This window comes from Lutjanus erythropterus, chromosome 13 (assembly GCF_056507025.1).
Source record: "Lutjanus erythropterus isolate fLutEry1 chromosome 13, fLutEry1.hap2, whole genome shotgun sequence".
NCBI lineage: Eukaryota > Metazoa > Chordata > Actinopteri > Lutjaniformes > Lutjanidae > Lutjanus > Lutjanus erythropterus.
The window spans coordinates 7,047,043-7,066,371 of NC_139329.1; the positions used below are offsets into that span (position 1 = coordinate 7,047,043).

The 19,329-nt window shown below is 39.2% G+C and overlaps 1 protein-coding gene across 3 annotated transcripts in view; it reads left to right on the forward strand.

The window, feature by feature from the left end:
* kiaa1549la (KIAA1549-like a) overlaps nt 1–19,329 on the forward strand; it is a 167,539-nt gene that overhangs the window by 85,402 nt on the left and 62,808 nt on the right. For all 3 annotated transcript variants that reach the window (XM_084734596.1, XM_084734595.1, XM_084734597.1), the window contains 3 exons: nt 7,883–7,942; nt 8,843–9,003; nt 15,779–15,950. In XM_084734596.1, the coding sequence (XP_084590722.1) occupies nt 7,883–7,942; nt 8,843–9,003; nt 15,779–15,950 (393 nt within the window). The remainder of the gene's footprint in view (nt 1–7,882; nt 7,943–8,842; nt 9,004–15,778; nt 15,951–19,329) is intronic.

A 19,329-nucleotide genomic window follows, 5' to 3' on the forward strand; every position in this document is an offset into this window, starting at 1 on the left:
TTCATGAAATGAGCAGATGATTGTAGAACCACATACAATGATGCAGTAGATTAATTATCGATCGAAGAATGGCTGTAAGTAGTCACAGACACATCAGTGATTATGGTGAATAGTCCAGACGTGTATCGGTGCAGACACATTGACTGTGGTTATTCTGAGAGCACAGATGGATGATCAATGCTCATGTGATCACAGCAGCCTGAATATTGACCTTCGCTATCTGTTTACATGCAGAGGAGTCTATGTGGACAGCTGCCTCCATGTCTGCAGCATGTAACCATTTAACCAGAGAGTACTCTGTAACCTTAGACCAGAGATTCATACACCATCTGTAACCTGGAGGATAAACAGCACATGTGCCGTCCTCTTTCTTCATTTCCACCCAGCAGTATTGCATGTTTATACAGTGGAAAAATGGCAATTAAAGAAAGTCCTAATATTTTCTGTTAAGAATGAGTAAGTCTTGGTTTTTCTCTTCCTGTCATTTGCATTTGATTATTAAATTAGTTTTAAGTCTTTATTTGTTAAAGTTTGAATTATACATTTTGTGTCAGTATAGCCGCAAAGATCCGTATGATGTAATTTTAATTATCTACCACAGGAGCTGACTGTGCCTGTGTGAACACATGTGCCTATAGCAAACACCCACGGTACAATAAACAGAATCCTGTGGTTAACTGCTGTCTGTCACGCACACACACAGAATTGGCTCATTTACAAAACTAGTTATTTTTATAACTAAATCTGCCCAAGCATTCGCACACGAATTACAATGCATAATTTCAGTGACCAGTTGTGTTGGAATATCACCACACCGATCACGTCGTCGGGTAGTGATGAGCCACAGGCAGCTAGCTAACATTCCCTTGGACGCAATGACATAACATGGATGGATTTTTGAAACAGAAAATTGGTGTGGGAGACAACCCTGCAACAGTAAAAGCTCCAGAGTGTGTGGTGAGGAAATCTGACCTCGAGTACATTAAATTTGGATCCATAATGGCAGCAGTGATGCTGAGCACACTGTGTGAAATGTAGTGAAATCCTGTCACAGCCAAGTTTATTTTTTCTCGTTCTTCCCTCATGCTGTGTTTTTTTTCTCTCATTTATTTGGGAAAGTGGTCCTGGAAATGTTTAAAGGGATAGTTCACCCCAAAATGAAAATTCAGTCATTATCAACTCATCCTCATGCTGATTGAGGGTTGGGTTTATTTTGTTAGTCTGCAAAATGCTGCTGGAGTTTCACAGGAAAACAGTGTTGCAGAATCTGCACAACAATGGAAGTGAATGGAGACCAGTTGTCAAATGTAAAAAAACAACTGGAAAAAAATACAATGCTTCCATATTGCCTCAACATGCCATTTCCACACCGTCACACCACACACACCCAGTTCAGACAGTGTGTATGTGCATGTGAACGTGGCCCCCAGCTAAGGATATACAGTGAAGATTCAGGCTAAAAACATGGTGTCAGTAACATTTTTAGGCAACTTGTCATGTTGGGGCTTTAAGAGACTTGTATTACACCAGATGAGTAGTATGGAGGCATGTTATGTTTGTTTTTTTTTCTGTTGTTTTTTTTACATTTGAAAACTGGTCACCGTTCACCTCCAATGTTTGCAAGATTTTGCAAGGCTGTTTTCCTGTGGAAACTGGCACAAGGGTGAGTAGATAATGGCTGAATTTTCATTGTTGGGTGCTATCCCTTTAACAATCAGAAATGGGCCCTCAGTTCCAAAAGGTTGAGAACCTCTGTGGTAGACAGAGAGAGTGTTTTATCTGATATTAGCTCATTGCAGACATATTGATATGGCTGTACAGTATATGGCAGCCAATAACTTTGTCCACCAGTTTATTTTTCTGTAACTATAAAATGTCCTGCCCTGTACATTTATTGATCAACAACCTTATAAAAAATGTTTACTTATGTTATGGGTTTCATAAAGGTAATTAATATTGGTATATCGTTATCTGTTTCAGTGTCAGCCTCAAAATCCTTCTCAGAGGACTCAGACTCAGAGGATCCTCTTCTGTTTGTTCCACAGATTTTCTATGGGCTAAATCTGTGGCAAATGTGTGGTTTTCACGAGTTGAATGTATCTAACATCAGTGAGAGAAAACAGACAAACAAGTATTTAAAGAAACTGTCCAAAACGATTAAAAACATGTTCGTGAGCCGACATCGTTCCCCAGAGGAGGGGAAAAGTACAGAATAAGATCTCGTCTTTGCCCAGCCTGTTTCTCCTAGACATAAATGAGCTCAACTTAAGACTGTTATTTTCTCAAACTTCTGAAATTCAGCTTCTGAAAAATAGCCTTTGACTCATCTCAGCCTTTGAGCCCAATTGAAGATTTTAAAATGCTTTTTTTTGTCTCCCTGCATTGGTCTTAAGTTTGTCTTCAATAATCAGCTCTTGAGATAACAGGGACAGCTCAAAGAAAACTCGGCTGTCCTAAATGAGATCTTAAATTTGACTCTGTGGTCAAATTAAGAGAAATAGATGAGATTTCACTAAATTCAAAATAAGAATTTATGTCTCATAAGATGAAGAAAAGACCAAATTTTCCTCTGGGTCATATATTATTAATACCATGAACTTGCACACTTGTAGTTTATTCACTCAATCCCAAGTACACTGTGCTGCTGCTGGAAATACTAATACTAAAATCCCATTGACAGTACTATGACAAATAGTGATAATCATCCAGTTTCAGTGCAATGGTGAGAGGGACAGAGGTGATGGGTGTCCAGTAAATCCATAATTCATGCATGCTGCGTTATACTTCATAGTTTTACTTGGCCGGGAATTCTTTAGATTTTTTTTTGCAGCTTAGCTTTTGTCAGCTGGACAGCTGGTTTGCTTGTCAGGTCTTTTCTTTTTTTAAAAGTATGTTCTTTTTTGTGAGTTAACACCGGCTCTAAAGTTCACTAAATGTCAGGAGCTTCGAAGCAGGAGCAGAGCGGTCAATACTGACAGCTGGTAGGATGTTTTGACTGTTAGGAAATTAAAAAAATGGACACAGCAAATAAGATTTTGATGTTATATATTACTGTCCTTTATATTTTATAATAATACACACAATAATAACTCTTCTTAGTTTTTATAAACTGCTTTTTTAGCCTTTTGCTGAGGCCCCTGGTGACAGGGGGCCAGGGCCACTGCATTAGAGCACCAAATGTTGATTAATCTACAGCTGAAAATAGTGCCTCATAAATACAGTTTGTACTCTTGTTTGAGTAAAAACCACAGTGCCCAGCTGGTTTCGGACATTCAGGACAGTAATGAATGAGCTTTAGGCTGAGTGCCACAGACCGGGTAGAGAAGTCAGTATTGAGCAGATAATCCATTGTTAGTTTTGGTCTTTTCACTGGATTTGTTGACAGCAGGACAAATATAGAATGACATCAGCCTCATGCTTTAGACATCTTACATTTATTTATTATTAGACTGGAGCAGGGGCTTTGTCTATTTCCTCTGTTTTTTGGAATAATGCAACAACACTTTCCGGCTGCTGTGTTAATGAAATGAATCCTCTGGATTTGTCAGCCCGTTGACCTGATTCTCCAAAGGGCACCGAGTGCGTCTGAACGTTCACACTTCAGTGCTGTTTGTCTTAGGTGTTTATGTGAGCTTGTTTAAGTTGCAGAAGAGCTCAGTGAATGTAAATGCGCTCACGTACGGAGGCATCAGGGGAGGCTGCAGCAGACAGAGTGCTGAGCAGAAACACTCGCTGGTATTAACAGCTACCGCTGCTGCAGCACCATTGACTCGAGCTGAACACTACCCTCGGCAGACAGCCAGCTTGGAGGAGTTAGGTGGAGACAGATGGTGAAACAGGCAGATGGTAAATAAGGAAAGATAGGTTGCCGGATGGATAGGACACAGAAAGAGGTCGACGGACTGAGAGAGTGATGATGGGGGGATAAAGACAGAAGGAGACAGTTGGCTGGACGGAAAGGAGGAGGCGTTTTAGGAAATGAATAGGCTGACAGGTAAACAGGTAGAAAATGAGGCAGAGGCACGCAGGCAGAAAGGTGTAGATGGACAGAGGAGGTAAGACAGTGAGAGGTACGACAGTAAAGGTTGATAATTAGAACTGACAAGAAGTGGTTAATTGGATTTTATCATCGGTGCCGAGGGCCAACGTTAAAAATCTTTTTCATAAAATATAAAAGGCAGGAATCTAGAAGTACTTAAGTGATAAACCTGAGTGAATCTAAGATGTCACATTCAGATTTTCTTATTGTACCACAAACATATGATCTGCATACTTTAGCTCTCTTAAGTGCAACTTCTTGGCACATCCACAAGTGATATTTCAACTTACTGTGCTTCTACTGACTTGGTATACAGTCGCACTATCTTTAAATATTTTGGTTGGCATTTGGGTAATAGGTATGTAATAGTCATGCAATATACTAGAGAAGCATAAATCCCACAGAAAACAAGGATTATATTACATACTGATACATGTTAAGAAAAAAAACATGAATCTTTAGATGAAATCCTTAGAACACATAAGAATAACATCATACATTCAGTTCTAGATAGAGGTGCCGACACTCTAAAAGTTGAGAAAACTCAGTTTTCAAGGCAACTTACAAAATAGTTTTGTTTTGTTGAGATAATTTAATTTTCTTCATTAGATAAACTTGATTCTTCAAGTTTAAACCTCTCCTAAAAAGTAGTATTTCAAATGAATAATGGGAAATAATTTAATGTTTTCACCTGCATTCATTTAATTTTCAAGTATCCAAATAATGACAAAGCACAGCTCTTTTCTTTTGAAACACATTTTTTTAAATGTGAAGACCAAAAGTTAATTATCCCAACAAAAGGTTAAAGGTTGGCAAAACTGTTTAATTTATTTCAAACTTAAGAGTTTGAGTTTGATTGAAAAATTGAAACTTTCTTTTACAGTGTGTATCCTAAGTAAGATTTCCCTAAAAGACACAGGGGAACAGGATTCCTCCGTCTCATGTTTAAATGTAATATAATTTGTTGTTTTCTGTGGGTTTTATATTTCACTAGTATCATCACGGCAATCAGAGCATGTGTATTTAAAGATGGCGTCTCTGTGTGTATAACTAAGTCTGAATTACTTGTACAAGTGCCAATAAGCTGGACTTAAGGGAGCTATAGTGTGGGAACATTTTTCATTATTTTCACTGCTGTCTTCTATTGTTCCAATACCTGTCTTAAACGGTAGAGCGAGTGACAAGGGAATGAGCGAGGGCATCTTAGGTCAGGCTCCAGGGACAAAGTAGCATCAGGGTATAACCAGGTCGAGTCAGGACAGTCGGGTCAGCCCAGGCTTTTATTTATTTATCCGCTTCAATTTTATCCATTTACTTAGTAGTGCATGCTGGTGCAGTGCCGATTGCTTGGCCTCTGGTGTTGCCGCTCGCAGCTTTCTCGAGAGCCACTCATCCGAACACTTCAGACTCTACCCTGACTGCGTATGTGCAGTGGCTTAAACGTTGACATTTAAACAACAATCATCTAATCATCATCATCTAATTTCCACATGACTACTGTGTTATGATTTAAGATGCCTGATCAGAAAAGTACCTCAGGTCCAAAAGAGTTACTGTGCTGTGAATTTCCCTGAACTGGAGAATCAGTATTTTTACTTAAGAACTAGACTTAAAAATGTAAAATGGTTATGACATGGATTTATTTCATCACTGGAGTAATATGCAATTAAGATAATCACTGGGAAATGTGTTTTTGCATCAGTCAGGGGCGAGGAAATTAATTGAAACAAGTTACAGACTGTTTGTTTATTAAATGTATTAATATTAAGAGTGTCGCATGTCCAAATGTCACACTGCACTTTCTAAGGTCCCCAGCAACACTCGTGCAAAGTGTGAAAGGGAGTGAACGAATAGTTCTAGAGACAGTCAAATTACAGGGTGACATGGGAGTGTATTTTCACTCCTAATCCCAGAAGAGTGATTCCCATCCTGTCCTCGTCAATCCACAGTCCACACACAACATTAAACACATTTTCATATATAAAAAACTGGCCTACTGTTATTATGATTCCTGCTACCGCCCGCTGTCTCTGACTTTTGTTCTGTCCTGTCCCAGTGCTGTGATGAATAGTGAAATCGACTCCCCCAGGATTCCCCAAACAATGCCAACCTCACTTGTTGCTGCTGACTTTGCTTTCTTGTGCTTCAGGCTGCTGCAGACTTGTAGGTGGTTGATAAAACTTACACCGACTGTAGGTTAAAGTCACACACAGAGAGGGGCAACAGCACAGAAGCTAAACAATAAAAACGCTTTGGACAGAGTCAGCAGCAAAACGCATTATTCATAGTTTTCATGTGACGTCACGTCTTTTTGGGAACGTCCCCTTGGAGGGCAAAACAATGCTGTCTTCAGCCGCCTGCCACTTTACGAACTGAATGGTTTTTGTTGTTTTGGATAGCTGTTGTGCGATTGGATGCACTAACTGACGGGGAGAGAAGCCTGGGCTGTGATTCTACAGAATCCGAGGAGATTGTGGATTTGTGCCATTGAACGTGCAACAACAATGACAGCCGTCAGAGTACACACATATTTACAGGGAACACTTTACCAAAATTTTGATTAGATTTATGTCATGAGATATTATGTTAATCTAATAAAATGACAGTAATGCTGAAACTAAGTAAAACTCATCTGTTGGTATTAGATAGCTAATGTTAGTTAATTACTACTCACCTTTACTGTGGCAATAAAGAATTTAATTGCCTTCCAAACGGCAGCATTATTGACCCATCCAGATCAAAAATACATATAGATGTCTGTATTTTTGCTTTCATCCTGTCGGCAGTGTACAGTGAGGGATTCTCCACATGACAGACGTAAACGTCACTGAAGTGGACCTCTGGCAGGGACTGTAGTGACTCAAATATGGTGGCCGGTGTTCTATAAGGATCACACGTGCTCAGAACTTTTAGTTTGTTTCCATATCTTTGTTTTTCTTGAGTTGAGAGGTGTTTGACACAGAGAGTGATTTTAGCAGTTTGTGCCGCGTCTCTATGGAGAGTTTGGTGTGAGCTGCCATGTTGGCCCACTGTTTTTTCCCTCCAGGTCACCATATGTCACGTGACTGAAAACTATGAATAGCCACTTAAAAAAAAGGTCCACCCAAAAATTTCAATGTCAGTGTAAGTGTAGACAATATTTAGAAAAATTTCATCGCTTTACCTTGAAAGTAGTGTTATGAAAGTCAAATATTGCTCTCTCCAAAGCTCCCAGAATGTTTTAGCAAAAACCATAACTTTACCTCGCTGAAGACAAGGGTTGCTGGTCTGCTGCTGCCTCGATTTGGTAATTTGTTTGTCTTGTAATTTGTTGTTTGTATGTCTTCGGTGGTTACACCATAACACAAACTAACCAATCAAAGTAGTGGTAGACCAGCAACTCCTGTGTTCTGCGAGGTAAAATTACAGTTTTTCTCTCAGTAATCTTGTTTTTTGAGAGAGAGAGTGATAATTGCAGTAGATAATGACCATTTCCCATCACAAAAGGCTGTCTGGTGGCCAGGCAAAGCAGTCTGTAGGTTATTCACTGACTATTGATAAATACTTCATACACTTCACCTAATCCAAGCTATCCGTTAAAATGATACATTGAAGAGTAACATTATGGCTGGGCTAATTTTCCCTTTGATGCATGTTTCTACCTGTGATACATTGTGCTTTTTTTTTTTTTTTAGAGAATTATGAAAAAATGTGGTGAGTAGGAAGTGTGTGTGCAGTTTAGGAAATGGATCATAAACTGGTTTGATCCTGCAGATCATGATGGTTTTTACAAAAGTGAATGAGGCTTTCTACAAGCTGCAGATTCCTGTAACTTTGCCTCTGTCTCTCTTTTTCTCTCCTCAGCCCTTGAATACCATAATCTCAACACGTCGATGGCAACCAAGAACTATTGGGTGATAACAGGTAAATTGCTCTTGTGCAAACACACACCCCCAAACACACACACACACTCACACACAGACACACAGACAAAAGTGCTGCTGGGTGATCAGTGGTAATCAAGAGCTGCATCGATTGAACAAAACAGCAGTTAGTTAAATGCCCTGGCGCTCGCTGTTGTGCAATTCAGCACAATAGTATTGGCTCTCTACATTTTCCTCCCCTCCCCTCTCTCGCTCTCAGCCCCCCCTCCTCTCACCTGCTCGCTCCCTCATCCGCCCGCCTGCCCGCCTGCTCAGTCTCAGCGCTCAGAGTGTCTTTAGCCGCTCTGTTCCTGGGAAAACCTATTGATGTATAATTCACAGCTTCCTGACTGGGGCAGAGGGAGAGATCACTTCACATCACATCACGGCCGGGTGTGAATGATGCTCGAGTGTGTGTGTGTGTGTGTGTGTGTGTGTGTGTGTGTGTGTGTGTGTGTGTGTGTGTGTGTGTGTGAAGTCTGTCCACTGCTCTATCTCACTTATAGCCTCTAGTAAGAGACGGACTCATGAGCGAGATTGATGCAAGCACCTGTGTGTGTGTGTGTGTGTGTGTGTGTGCACCAACATGTGTTTGTGTTTATTTCTCGCTGCAGCTGTAATAGAAGTTTCTGGATGAGCAGCTCTTAAATGGAAGGGACGATCATCCAGTCCTCTTTAATCCCCCACTCATCTCCTGTCTCCTCTCTTGTTCTCCTCTCTGTCCTCATATGATCTCCCTTTTCTCTTCTTCTCTAACTTCACCCATTTTCTCTGCTCTCCTCCCATCTCTCGCTGTCGTCTCCCCCTCGCCCGTCTCCTCTTTCGCCCCTCTTTGCCTGCCTGAACGCCTCTCCGCTCCCCTAAAATCCCTCCTCTGTCCTCTCTCGTCTCCCCTTCACAGTGATCCAGGATGTGGACAGCGCCTCCCTGGAGGCCAACTACCAGAGCTTTGCCAGCATGATGGAGCAGCGGCTGGCGGAGCTCTTCCTGGTGGCGGCCAGGCAGGGCTCTCGGACGGTGCGCTCTCGGCGGGCCTCCACTGTGGGGGGTTACACTGTACAGGTAGGTGGGGGATTTCTGTACGTCTTTGTGTGTATTACACAGGTGATCCAAATTTTGATTGAGTTTCAGTCATATTTTTGACATCTGAATTGTTTTCATTTTAGTTGGCTTAATATCAGAATATTTTAGCTAACTAAAATTGAAAGGGTTTGTTTAAAGTTTAATGGTTTTTTTTGAGCATTTCCCCAGAATTTCCACTCAAACATACTCTTGGAAGAAATATCCTTTAACTTGTTATTAAAGCCTCTGGCTTCAAGTTGAGTGTCTCATTAAGCGTCTACAAAGATCTGAGTGAAAATAGAAAATTCATATCTAAAGAAAAACTGTAGTTTAAAATAAAAACAGCACATTCTTCTCTTTATTTAGACCATTTCTCCAAACTGTGCGGGCATGGCAGATCATGTTTGATTGACATGTCCCTTTAGGAGTCCCACCAAGGAAGCTAACCATAGCTTTACTTTTTCATTTTCCAAAGGGGAACTGAGTTGCTGGTCTACTACTGTTTTAATGTGTGACTTTGTTGTTTTAACAGGTTAGTTCAGATCTGAATGCAGCAATAGCAGCAGCTCTTATGTTCTGTGAGGTAAAATTACTTTTTTTTAAAGGAGTCTGGTGGCTGTTAAGAGAGCACAGACTGTGTTTTAGTTCCCCATCAGAAAGGGCTGTCTGACAGCAAAGTAAAGAGGTGAAAATGCTCTAAAGATAGCACACACTTAAACCAGTATTGATTGCTGCGAGGTAGAATTGCTGCCTTTGTCAAAGGACTCTGAGGCAATGTAACGTCTTCATCTCCCGGTTGTTGAGCGGACTTAGACTCAGAGGCAGACTGAAGCGGAAGCAGAGAGGTTTTGCTGCGGCCGTTTGAGTGACACAACTCAGCAACTGTGTTGTTTTTTTTAATGATTCATTCATGGAATTTATTTCTAATTTTCATAATAAATGTCTGAGCATAAGCACGCTCAGTTCAAATCCAGTATCAGGAAAGTGTACAAAACCTTTTCGTTGGTTATTTGGATTATAATTGATTCCTCATACTTTTTATATGCGTACTATTATGTACATGAGACTCTAACCCTCATGAACCAAACTATTGAATCACTTCTGTACAACATCTACACAAAACCTACTAGTACCATGACTTGATTGCTATTGAGACGTGAAGCAAACTAGTAGATATTAGTGTAGTAATTTCAGTAGTGAGTAGAGTTTAAGGATGTATGCCTGCTGATGATGACTATTTAAATCACTGCTTCATTATTACTTCTGTCTCATTGTTTTTTCTTCTGTCTACACAAACCCTTTTCACCTATTATTGACAAAAGACACATTTATAAATTATTCTTATCAAACAAGAAAAGTCTTACACAAGCTTTTTTTCAACAATTTGTATTAAACTGATGGAATTATGTTTTTGTGGGAGATGCTGATGCTGCATTTCCCCCCCGACGGAGACGCCTCAGTCTGGTGTTACTTTCACCCCGCAAATAAGTTAATAACGTTTGAAGATGATCGTCTGACACAGGCTAATGTTACCCATTAATGTTCGCTCACATCGGCCGTGTTAGATTTGATTGCAGTTTATGAAAATGCCTTTTGCTTACAATTATTGTTTCGTTGCTGTCCCAGTTGGCTTCGCTTTATTGGGAGTTTTTGAGCCCCTCTTTGTTTGCTTGGCTGAAACTGATCTGCTTGACCAGTTTTTACCGATGATTGTCTCTTCACAGTTCACAGATGGTCTTGTTTTCCTTGACATTAAATGTAAAATTTATCCAAACTAGTACAGTGCATGTTCAAAACACGCCTGTTCTGTTCTGATGATTATTCCATTAATCTATCAACAAATGTATCGATTATTCCAGAGAGTAATCCATTGACTCATGCATCAGTTATTACGGAGAGTATTTTTATTACTCAAGTAATATCAACTAACAATTAATTAAAGGTATAATCTGCAATATTTTCCTAAAAAAAGACAAAAAACAATGTTTATGATGCAGTACAAGTGTGTGGTGGTGGCTCTCTCTGCCTGTATTTTCTTATTTTCTCTCATTGTTTGGCTGTACCAGGGACGTATTTGATATCCTGATGCATTTAGGAACAGCTCAGGCAAATCCTACTGACTCTACCTTAAACCCAAAGTAAATGTTAATATGTCAGTAGTTTTTTCAGTCATCTAGACATTATCATTTCCATGCCATGTCAAATAGTGGACCTGAAATTCAAAGATTACTGTGACATTCTCTCACATGGTGTTTGAAGTAACAACTAAACTAAACTAACTCCTTATTTTGAGAAGGTTTCACATTATTTTAAGATACTCAGTCATTATATTAAGATACTAACTTATTTAAAGATACCAAGTCATCAAGTCATTGTTTTTGAAATACTAAGTCATTATTTTGAGATTTTAAATCATTACGCTAAAGTGCTAAGTCATTATTTTTGAAATGCTGTCATTATTTTAAGATACTGACTCATTATTTTGAAAGTCTCATTTCATCATAAAAATATCAGAAAAAATAAAGAAATTTCATCATAATGACTTACAGGATCTTATTTTTTTTCCATGACATTATCAGACATGGGCTTCCACAGAGAGAGACGGAGCACAGGCATGCATGGAAATACAGACGTTTCACTGTGGACTGACTCCAGTCTGCAGCCACAGAATTGTAGAGTAACATCAGGCTTCATGATCAAACAAAGTGTTTATCACTACGACACTTCTGTCCAGTATTCACATGCTGCCTCTGTCGGCTCATCTTGAGCGGACTCTCTGCTCTCTCTGCTGGGAGTCGGCACACAAAACAGCCCGGGGGCCATGAGGCTAAACTAAACGGGCACGACCACTGTGAAATTCCTGCCCTGATAAGCCATGTCTGAGCTTATAAAGGGCCACATTGTGTCTAAGACACAAAACTCTAGAAATTGCTAAAACACTTCAGGTGATCATGAGCGAGGTCTTTTAGCTGCAACTTGTTTTTCAGGTGAAGTGTGCTGACCGGGTGCAGCCGTGTGCTTTGGCGACGTGCCGATGATGTCATTATGTTGATGAGTCCCATTCCCGACTGCTACGAATGTGACGCATGTCCATATTGCACCAGATCCGACACTGCACCCAGATCTCCAGTAACACACTTGCCAAATTTGAAGTAGATCAAATGAGCGGTTCTAAAGAATGTGAGAGACAGACAGTGATTCCTTGCTTTTACAGATTTTTTTTTTAGACATTTCTGTACAACTTGTGAGACACGCAACAACTGCACGGTAGTTGACTTCCTGGGTAGAACAGCACTGTCCAATTGTGTGCATCTAACCTCCCTACCACAAAAGGGATCGGATCTGATTGGTTCTTTTCCCAGCTTCCCTCCACAACATTTTCATCTAAATTTAAGTTGCTGATAAGCATGTCAGTAAATTTCCTCATAGTTATTGTCATCATAAATTAGTTTTCATTTAGTTATTGCCTCATTTTTTTGCTTGGAAAAAAATGTTGACTAAAACTATGATGAAATTTATTAATCAACAGTATAAAAAAACATTTCTAGTGCAGTTACCAGCAGTGATGGTGCACCGGCCCATTGAGATTATTCTTACAGGAAGCATGGTGGTGCTTTGAGCTGTATACTAATGTCAGCATGGCAGCCTGCTCACAATGACAATGTTAACATGCTGATGTTGCAGCAGGTGTAATGTGTACAATCATCATCAGCCTAGTTTAGCGTGTTAGCATGCTTACACGCATGAAGGTGTAGTTGAGCAGTTTTGACCCGTTTGTGGTGCTGGAATAAAAGTTAGAGGATTCCATCAAGGCTCAAAGTGAAATATGAGCTTAAGTGAAAAGAAAACCCGGCTTGAATTAACCTTCAACTTCTGGTGTAGTCGAAGCTAACTCAAGCCAGGCTTAAATAAACTTGCACTGTGAGCTTGCATTGAAGACATGAGCAGCACAGAACAGTCGACTGTTGAAAAGGACACCATGTCGCAAAAAAGGAGGATTAGAGACAAAGTAAATGCCAAGCTGATGGGACTCTGGGCTTCACCCCAATAGCTCACTTTAGAGCATTTGCCCCATGTACCAAGGACTCAGCAGCACGAGTCTCAAACCGAGGCTGACCTGCATGTAATCCTCTCTCTTTCTCTCTCGCTCTCTCTCTCTTTCCTCCTTTTCCTCCCTACCTATGACTTTACTATTTGACAAAAAATCCAAAAAGGTGGAACTTGGATATAAATGAATATAGTGAGTGAATAATGAGCCTGAGTTGAAGGCAAACTATTGGCCACCAGTCGGTGAACATCTGAGAAAGCTCTGCGATCAGGACCCTGGACAGCACGCTCTTCTTCTTGATGTGCCGACGACAGCTTCACACTCTACAATATTATATTAGTAACTGAGTGCTCATAAATGAAGTTTTCAGAAACACAACACACACAAAAAAGTCAGCAAGCACGTTGCAAAATTGATAGTGGGAATTATATCTGTAATAAAACTGATTAATCTGTAACTATTTTGATAATAATAATCATTAAGGTCAAACATTCACTAATTCCAGCTTTTTTTCTTGCTTTTCTTCATCTAAGATTATAGTGAGCTGAATATCTGTTTTAGTTGTGGACTGTTGGTTGACTGCTTATGGCATCAACTTGAACTTTAGAAATGGTCTGGTACATTTTTCTTTTTTTTTTTTTTCTAACATTTTATAGACCAAACAGTTAATCAATGCTGAAAATATTCAGGAGATTAATCAATAATATTTTGTTGTTGTCATTGTTGCAGATGTAATAATGTTTTGCATTAAAAAAGTTGCTGAATGGGAGCCAGGGCTTGAAATGAACCTTTTTACCTCGGTGTCCTGCTGAGCAGGGGACATTACAGCATTGGACTATTAAGATAGTTGCCAACTGCTGTAAAATAAAATACAATTTTATTTGTTAGAATATAGGCAATGGCATGTTGGGATTTTTTCCTATGCATTTTTCAGCACAAAAAATACTTTATTGCAGTTTCATGCTGGTATTCACTTTCAGTATCTAGTGAACATCAGCTAGTAATATGTCACTGTCAGGCAGAAACCTCTTATGTTCAGAACTGTTACTTTTCAGGAAATAAAAAAAAAACTTTTTAAACTAATTGAGTGTTGCTTAGTCAAAGTTATTAACTTTTTAATACTTTTTAATGGTTAAATATTTGTAAAAAACCCAGACACAGGCATAAAGGCTGACCAATAGCATGACAAAACTGGATTTATTTATTTATTTTTTTCTTTGTGTTATTCCAAGTCTGAGTCTCATTGCAAGTCGGAGTGTCTTTGAATGCATCAATAAGGACTAAATCAGTAAAGGACTAAACTGTCCCTGCTTTGCCAGACAACATGAAACCTTCAAACATAAATAGGCAAATGAATTAATAATGATTACAATATACAATATACATAGTAAGCAGGCCTCAAGTCTGTGCCACTTTTTTTTTGTTGATTTTCTCATATTGGAAAAATACAGCAGTACTCATTGCTCCAAAGTAAGATGGAAGACATGGAAATTCAAAAAGTGATGTACCACTTCAATGTTAGATTAATGAATAATAATAATAATAATAATAATAGTAATAACAGAATAAAACAAAAATAAAATAAATAGTAGGATGGAGGTTTTTTTTTGGGGGGGGGGGGGGGGGGGGTACATTGTATTAATGGAAGGGAACTCAAAGTCAAAAGAGGATAGAAATGGTTGCCAGACCTTATAATACTTCTAGGTGGAGACTTGGACTGTATATTTAAGCTGTTCCAAGTTTTAGGCAAGACATTACCTCCTCCACCCATCGCCTGTGGGATGATGGTACACTTCCAACTATGAAGTATTAGGCATCCAGCCAGCAAGGTGGAAAGTCTCTGCAAGTAGATTTCCATCGTGCGCTGAAATTAAAGCACGGGCTGCGAATGAAAACCATGAAAAACTCATGGTACAGGACAGTTTGGATGTGTTAGACTTGTTGGTGCGGTTCTATGAGTATGATCATTTAAAATTAGACAGTGTTAGAATTAGATTGATGTAGTTGTGTGGGATAATGATCCTGGATTAAGTGTACTTGAACTGAAGGTACTCATGAGCACCAAGGTTTGTGTGAATGCTGTTGTCTGTATGTGTCACCGCCCCACCCGCTGTTCCGTGTTGTGCAGTTTGAGACAGCAATTTGGCGCAACAACAACGACTCCTCCCGGGCTTTATGCCTTACACACCCTCATAGTTTTATGGAAGTCACAGATGACCAGTTTTATGGCTGCAGAAATGGAGGAGGGAAAGGCTTCCAGTGATGGGGGGGTGGGAGGGGGACTGGGAGTTGCAGTGTGGGGAGAAATCATCCAGCCATTTAATATCACGCGTCCCTTCTTTTTATGACAAAATCAAATTACCAGACTTGATTAAATTGTCTGATGTGTTCGTCAAATAAAAAAAAAAGGTGTTTGATGTATGATGAAAGGAAATTGAGATTTCAAGTTACTCAGTTATCCTCGAGTGTCTTCTCCAAGTGCAGCTATCTTGCAGCAAATGGCTCGTCATGATCAAAGCAGCCGAGCCGATTCAGAATTTTGATTGGGCCACTGCAGATGTAGCAGCGACTTTTAATCTGTTGGTGCAAAGAGATAAAGCAAGTCTGGCTAGAGATGATATGTTGTGCTCATCTTTAAAGTAAACTATTCTTTTGAACGAACGAGTCTGGCGTTTATGTAGTCTATTCAAATGATAACACTTTGTTACTTTATTTGTCCTCTTTCAGATGGTGAACATGCGTCGACTGCCTGGTCCGAAGAACCCGGCAGAGATGACGTACTACGTCCAGCTGAACGGAGCACCCATCACTGGAACCAGCGCTGCCAAGACCCTCAGCAGTCTGGACTCCCAGACCATGGCTCTGACGCTGGGATACTTTGTGCAAGTGCAGGCCGAACGTAAGCTTCTTGTCCTACTGCACAGAGTTACACAATACATGTACGTGTCATGTTTGTGAAGGACTGAGCAAGTCAGGCTCATGAGAGACGATGTAAGATAAGATAAGATGAATTATTGATCCCACAACGGGGAAATTCACACATTACAGCTGCTCAAAAAGTAGAGATAGAAAAGATCAAGTAAAAATAGAGTAATATTGGCTTGTGAATGGATAATTTCACATAGACTCATTTTATTTAAGGGTTTTATTTACCTGAATGTCCAAAGGAATTCATAAACTGACCAACACATGTGGACACTCAACAAAACAAAGACAAAGAGAAAAAAGGGGAAACCTTTACATCTTCTGTGCAGACAATGAATATAAAAAATTAGAAAAGGGGACATCAGCTGCAGATAGTTTCTCAGTTTAGTCCACAGTGCTTCTTTGTTCTGTATAATTTAAAAATCTAATTAATATTAATAACGCACAATAGAGGGTGACACTGGAGTGGATTGTCACTCCTCACCCATCCAACTCCCACAAAAATAGTCCTGTCCAGTCCCAGTCCCGGAACAATGACTCCCCTCCCGTCCTGTTCCCGTCAATCCACAGTCCACACACATTATGCACCGCTCTGGTGACTGGTTGCAGGAAAGAATAAGAAAAGAATTTAAAAAAAAAAAGAAAGAAAAAACGATCAACAGGAATTATATTAAAAAATAAAGAAAATAGTGTTTATTCATGTTAGAAATGCATGCATATATGTAAAGAACTCCCATACTGCCCACTCCTGTTGACTTTTTCCTGTCCCATCCCGGACTAATGAAACTGACTCCTGTCCCGCGAGAATCCCACAGGATTCCCGCAAAAATATCAGCCTCTAACACACATTTAACTTTCATATTGTTTTGTTTATTGTTGTATTATGTCTTGATTTTGAAGGAGGCCAAAAGCAGCAGTATTCCCACCACTATAACCACAAAATAAAATGTCAAAAATAAAATTATATATTTAAAAAAATCCCCTCCTGCTTCTTTTTAACTGGCAAACATAACTTTGAGTTTGAATGTTCTCCCTGTGCTTGTGTGGGTTTCCTCTGGGTGCTTTGCTTCCCCACCACCATCAAAAACATGTAAACTAGGTCAGTTCTCCAGTCAGTACCCCTGAACAAGGCGCTGGCTAACATCTGGAGTTGGTACATGGGCCTGAATCTGTATGTTGTCCTCTGTATGATTGTATATGTCACATTAAAGCTGAACTTTACTTTTAAAAAGCTGCCTCAGTGGGATGCATTAAGGATAAATGCATAGAAATAGCCAATCCTCCTGTTGCTCTTGTTTTCTTTTGTAGGTCATGAACAGGCATCAGTATTAAATTGAGACCGTTTCATAACCAGTTATGAACTCCTTGTAGTGCATTGAAGTTGACTTAAAGCAGCACTCTGGTGATTTGGTATTGTACGGTACTTTCTAAAGTTGGGGGACTCACCAGAGACTTTATTTTTAAAAGAATGATCAAAAGCGATACAGTAGAAAGATTTTAATTCTCTCGAATGGGTCAGTCGCTCAAAACCCTACATTTCCCATAATACCACACTGTAATACTATTTGTTGGCCAAGAAATAGTTTCTCACAGCTCTTTGTAAAATGACCAATTATCACTTTTACACTTTGGTTTTTGTGCATATTAAACAAACAAGACATAACTTATAAGTTATTGTGCTTCAGATGTGCTAGTATGTCATTATTATTATTATTGTTATTATTATTATTATTATTATTATTATTATTATTATTATTATTATTATTATTATTATTAGACAGGTTTCCCCTTGGTTTTAGTCTTAACTTTATGTTACAATAAATGCTAAATCTAAGTATACAGTCTGCAGTATTCACATTTATTCATGTATGTGTCGATTTACTCCGGCTATAGAAATAATTAACATAAAAATAAGAACAGTGCAGTTTGTGGACTCGCATATTTACACATTTTCTTTTTGTTTCTTATTTTGCATTGAGGAAATATGTGTGTATAATATTATAGATGCTCACAGAACACACAGAGACACCACACTGCAGAAAACATTTACAGTCTAAGCGCTCTTTAGGGTTTATCTGCTGAACTTATGCGTAACAATCTTCACTTGCCGTGCACAGTGTAGCATTTGGGTTTTCCATAAATTTCCATAATTTCTGTAATTTCCTATGCATCCTATAACGCTATAGAATGTCAGTGCAAATTCAGACTCAGAGACTGTGTTTCAACTCTTACCTGAAGCTCGGAAAATGATAGTTATATGCATCTGTTGTCGTTGTTTGTTGTAACAGCGTTCAGACGATGCTCGACCATTCAGCAGGATGCTCATAACTGTAGCTGTCGGAGAGGACAAAGTGTTCCCTCTCACCTTTTCTCTCTCACATTTCCCCAGAATCCATAATTAACAAACTGGAGAGACACCAGCAACCATCAGCGCTCTTCACAGCTCCTCCTAACTGCGCTCCAGCCAGGAACTGAGCACAATGTTCTTGTAAAATTAATCTAGTTTGCCGTAACAGGCTCAGTGGAAACAAACTGCATTAGTCCTTCAAATAAAAACACAGCCTCAAAGAAATCAGTTCTTAGGAAGTGAAAAACATCAGGTTCAAGCAAGCTTTTAATGTTGTACTTTAAAGCACATTTCTTGATGTAGATTTCAAGTTTACAAAGGTGTTTTCTTTCATCACATTCCCATATTTATTATGCAGTTTTTGTAATATTTAAGTGAATAGTTCAAGATTTTAGGAAATATGCTAATTTGCTTTCTCTCTGAGAGTAATATTAGAAGAATGAGACCCCTCTAATGAGCTAAATATAAAGCAACAGCCAGAAAATGTTAAGTCTACAAATACTCAAATTACTGTCAATAAGTAGTTTTTTGGGTACTTGTACTTTCCAGTCTGTACTTTTAGTCCTACTTAAGTATGCATCGGAAGATGTAATCTACTTAGTTACTATAGTCGAGTACTGAGGACAATTTGAATTGATGTCCAAACCTTTTGACTGCATTTCAGTAGCCAGTCAGGTGATCTGATCACAAATGGGCCAATGAAAACAAGGACATGCTAACGAAACCCAAAACAAAATGCTGCAGCAGCACACATTTAGACTAGAGATGTTAATGATTAAGCACAAGTCGATTAATTGCTGTAAAGAAATTAACCAATTCAAAATGTATTCATGGATATTTAATCAATAGACATGGCAGTAATTCCACATCATTTGACATTGTTTTGTGGGGCCAAGGCATTAGCAGCCATTCTTAGACTTAAAAATGAAAAAAACATGACCAGAAAAATTGAAAATGGAGTCTTATAAGTTGTTAATGATTAATCGATTATTAACGTTTTCAACTA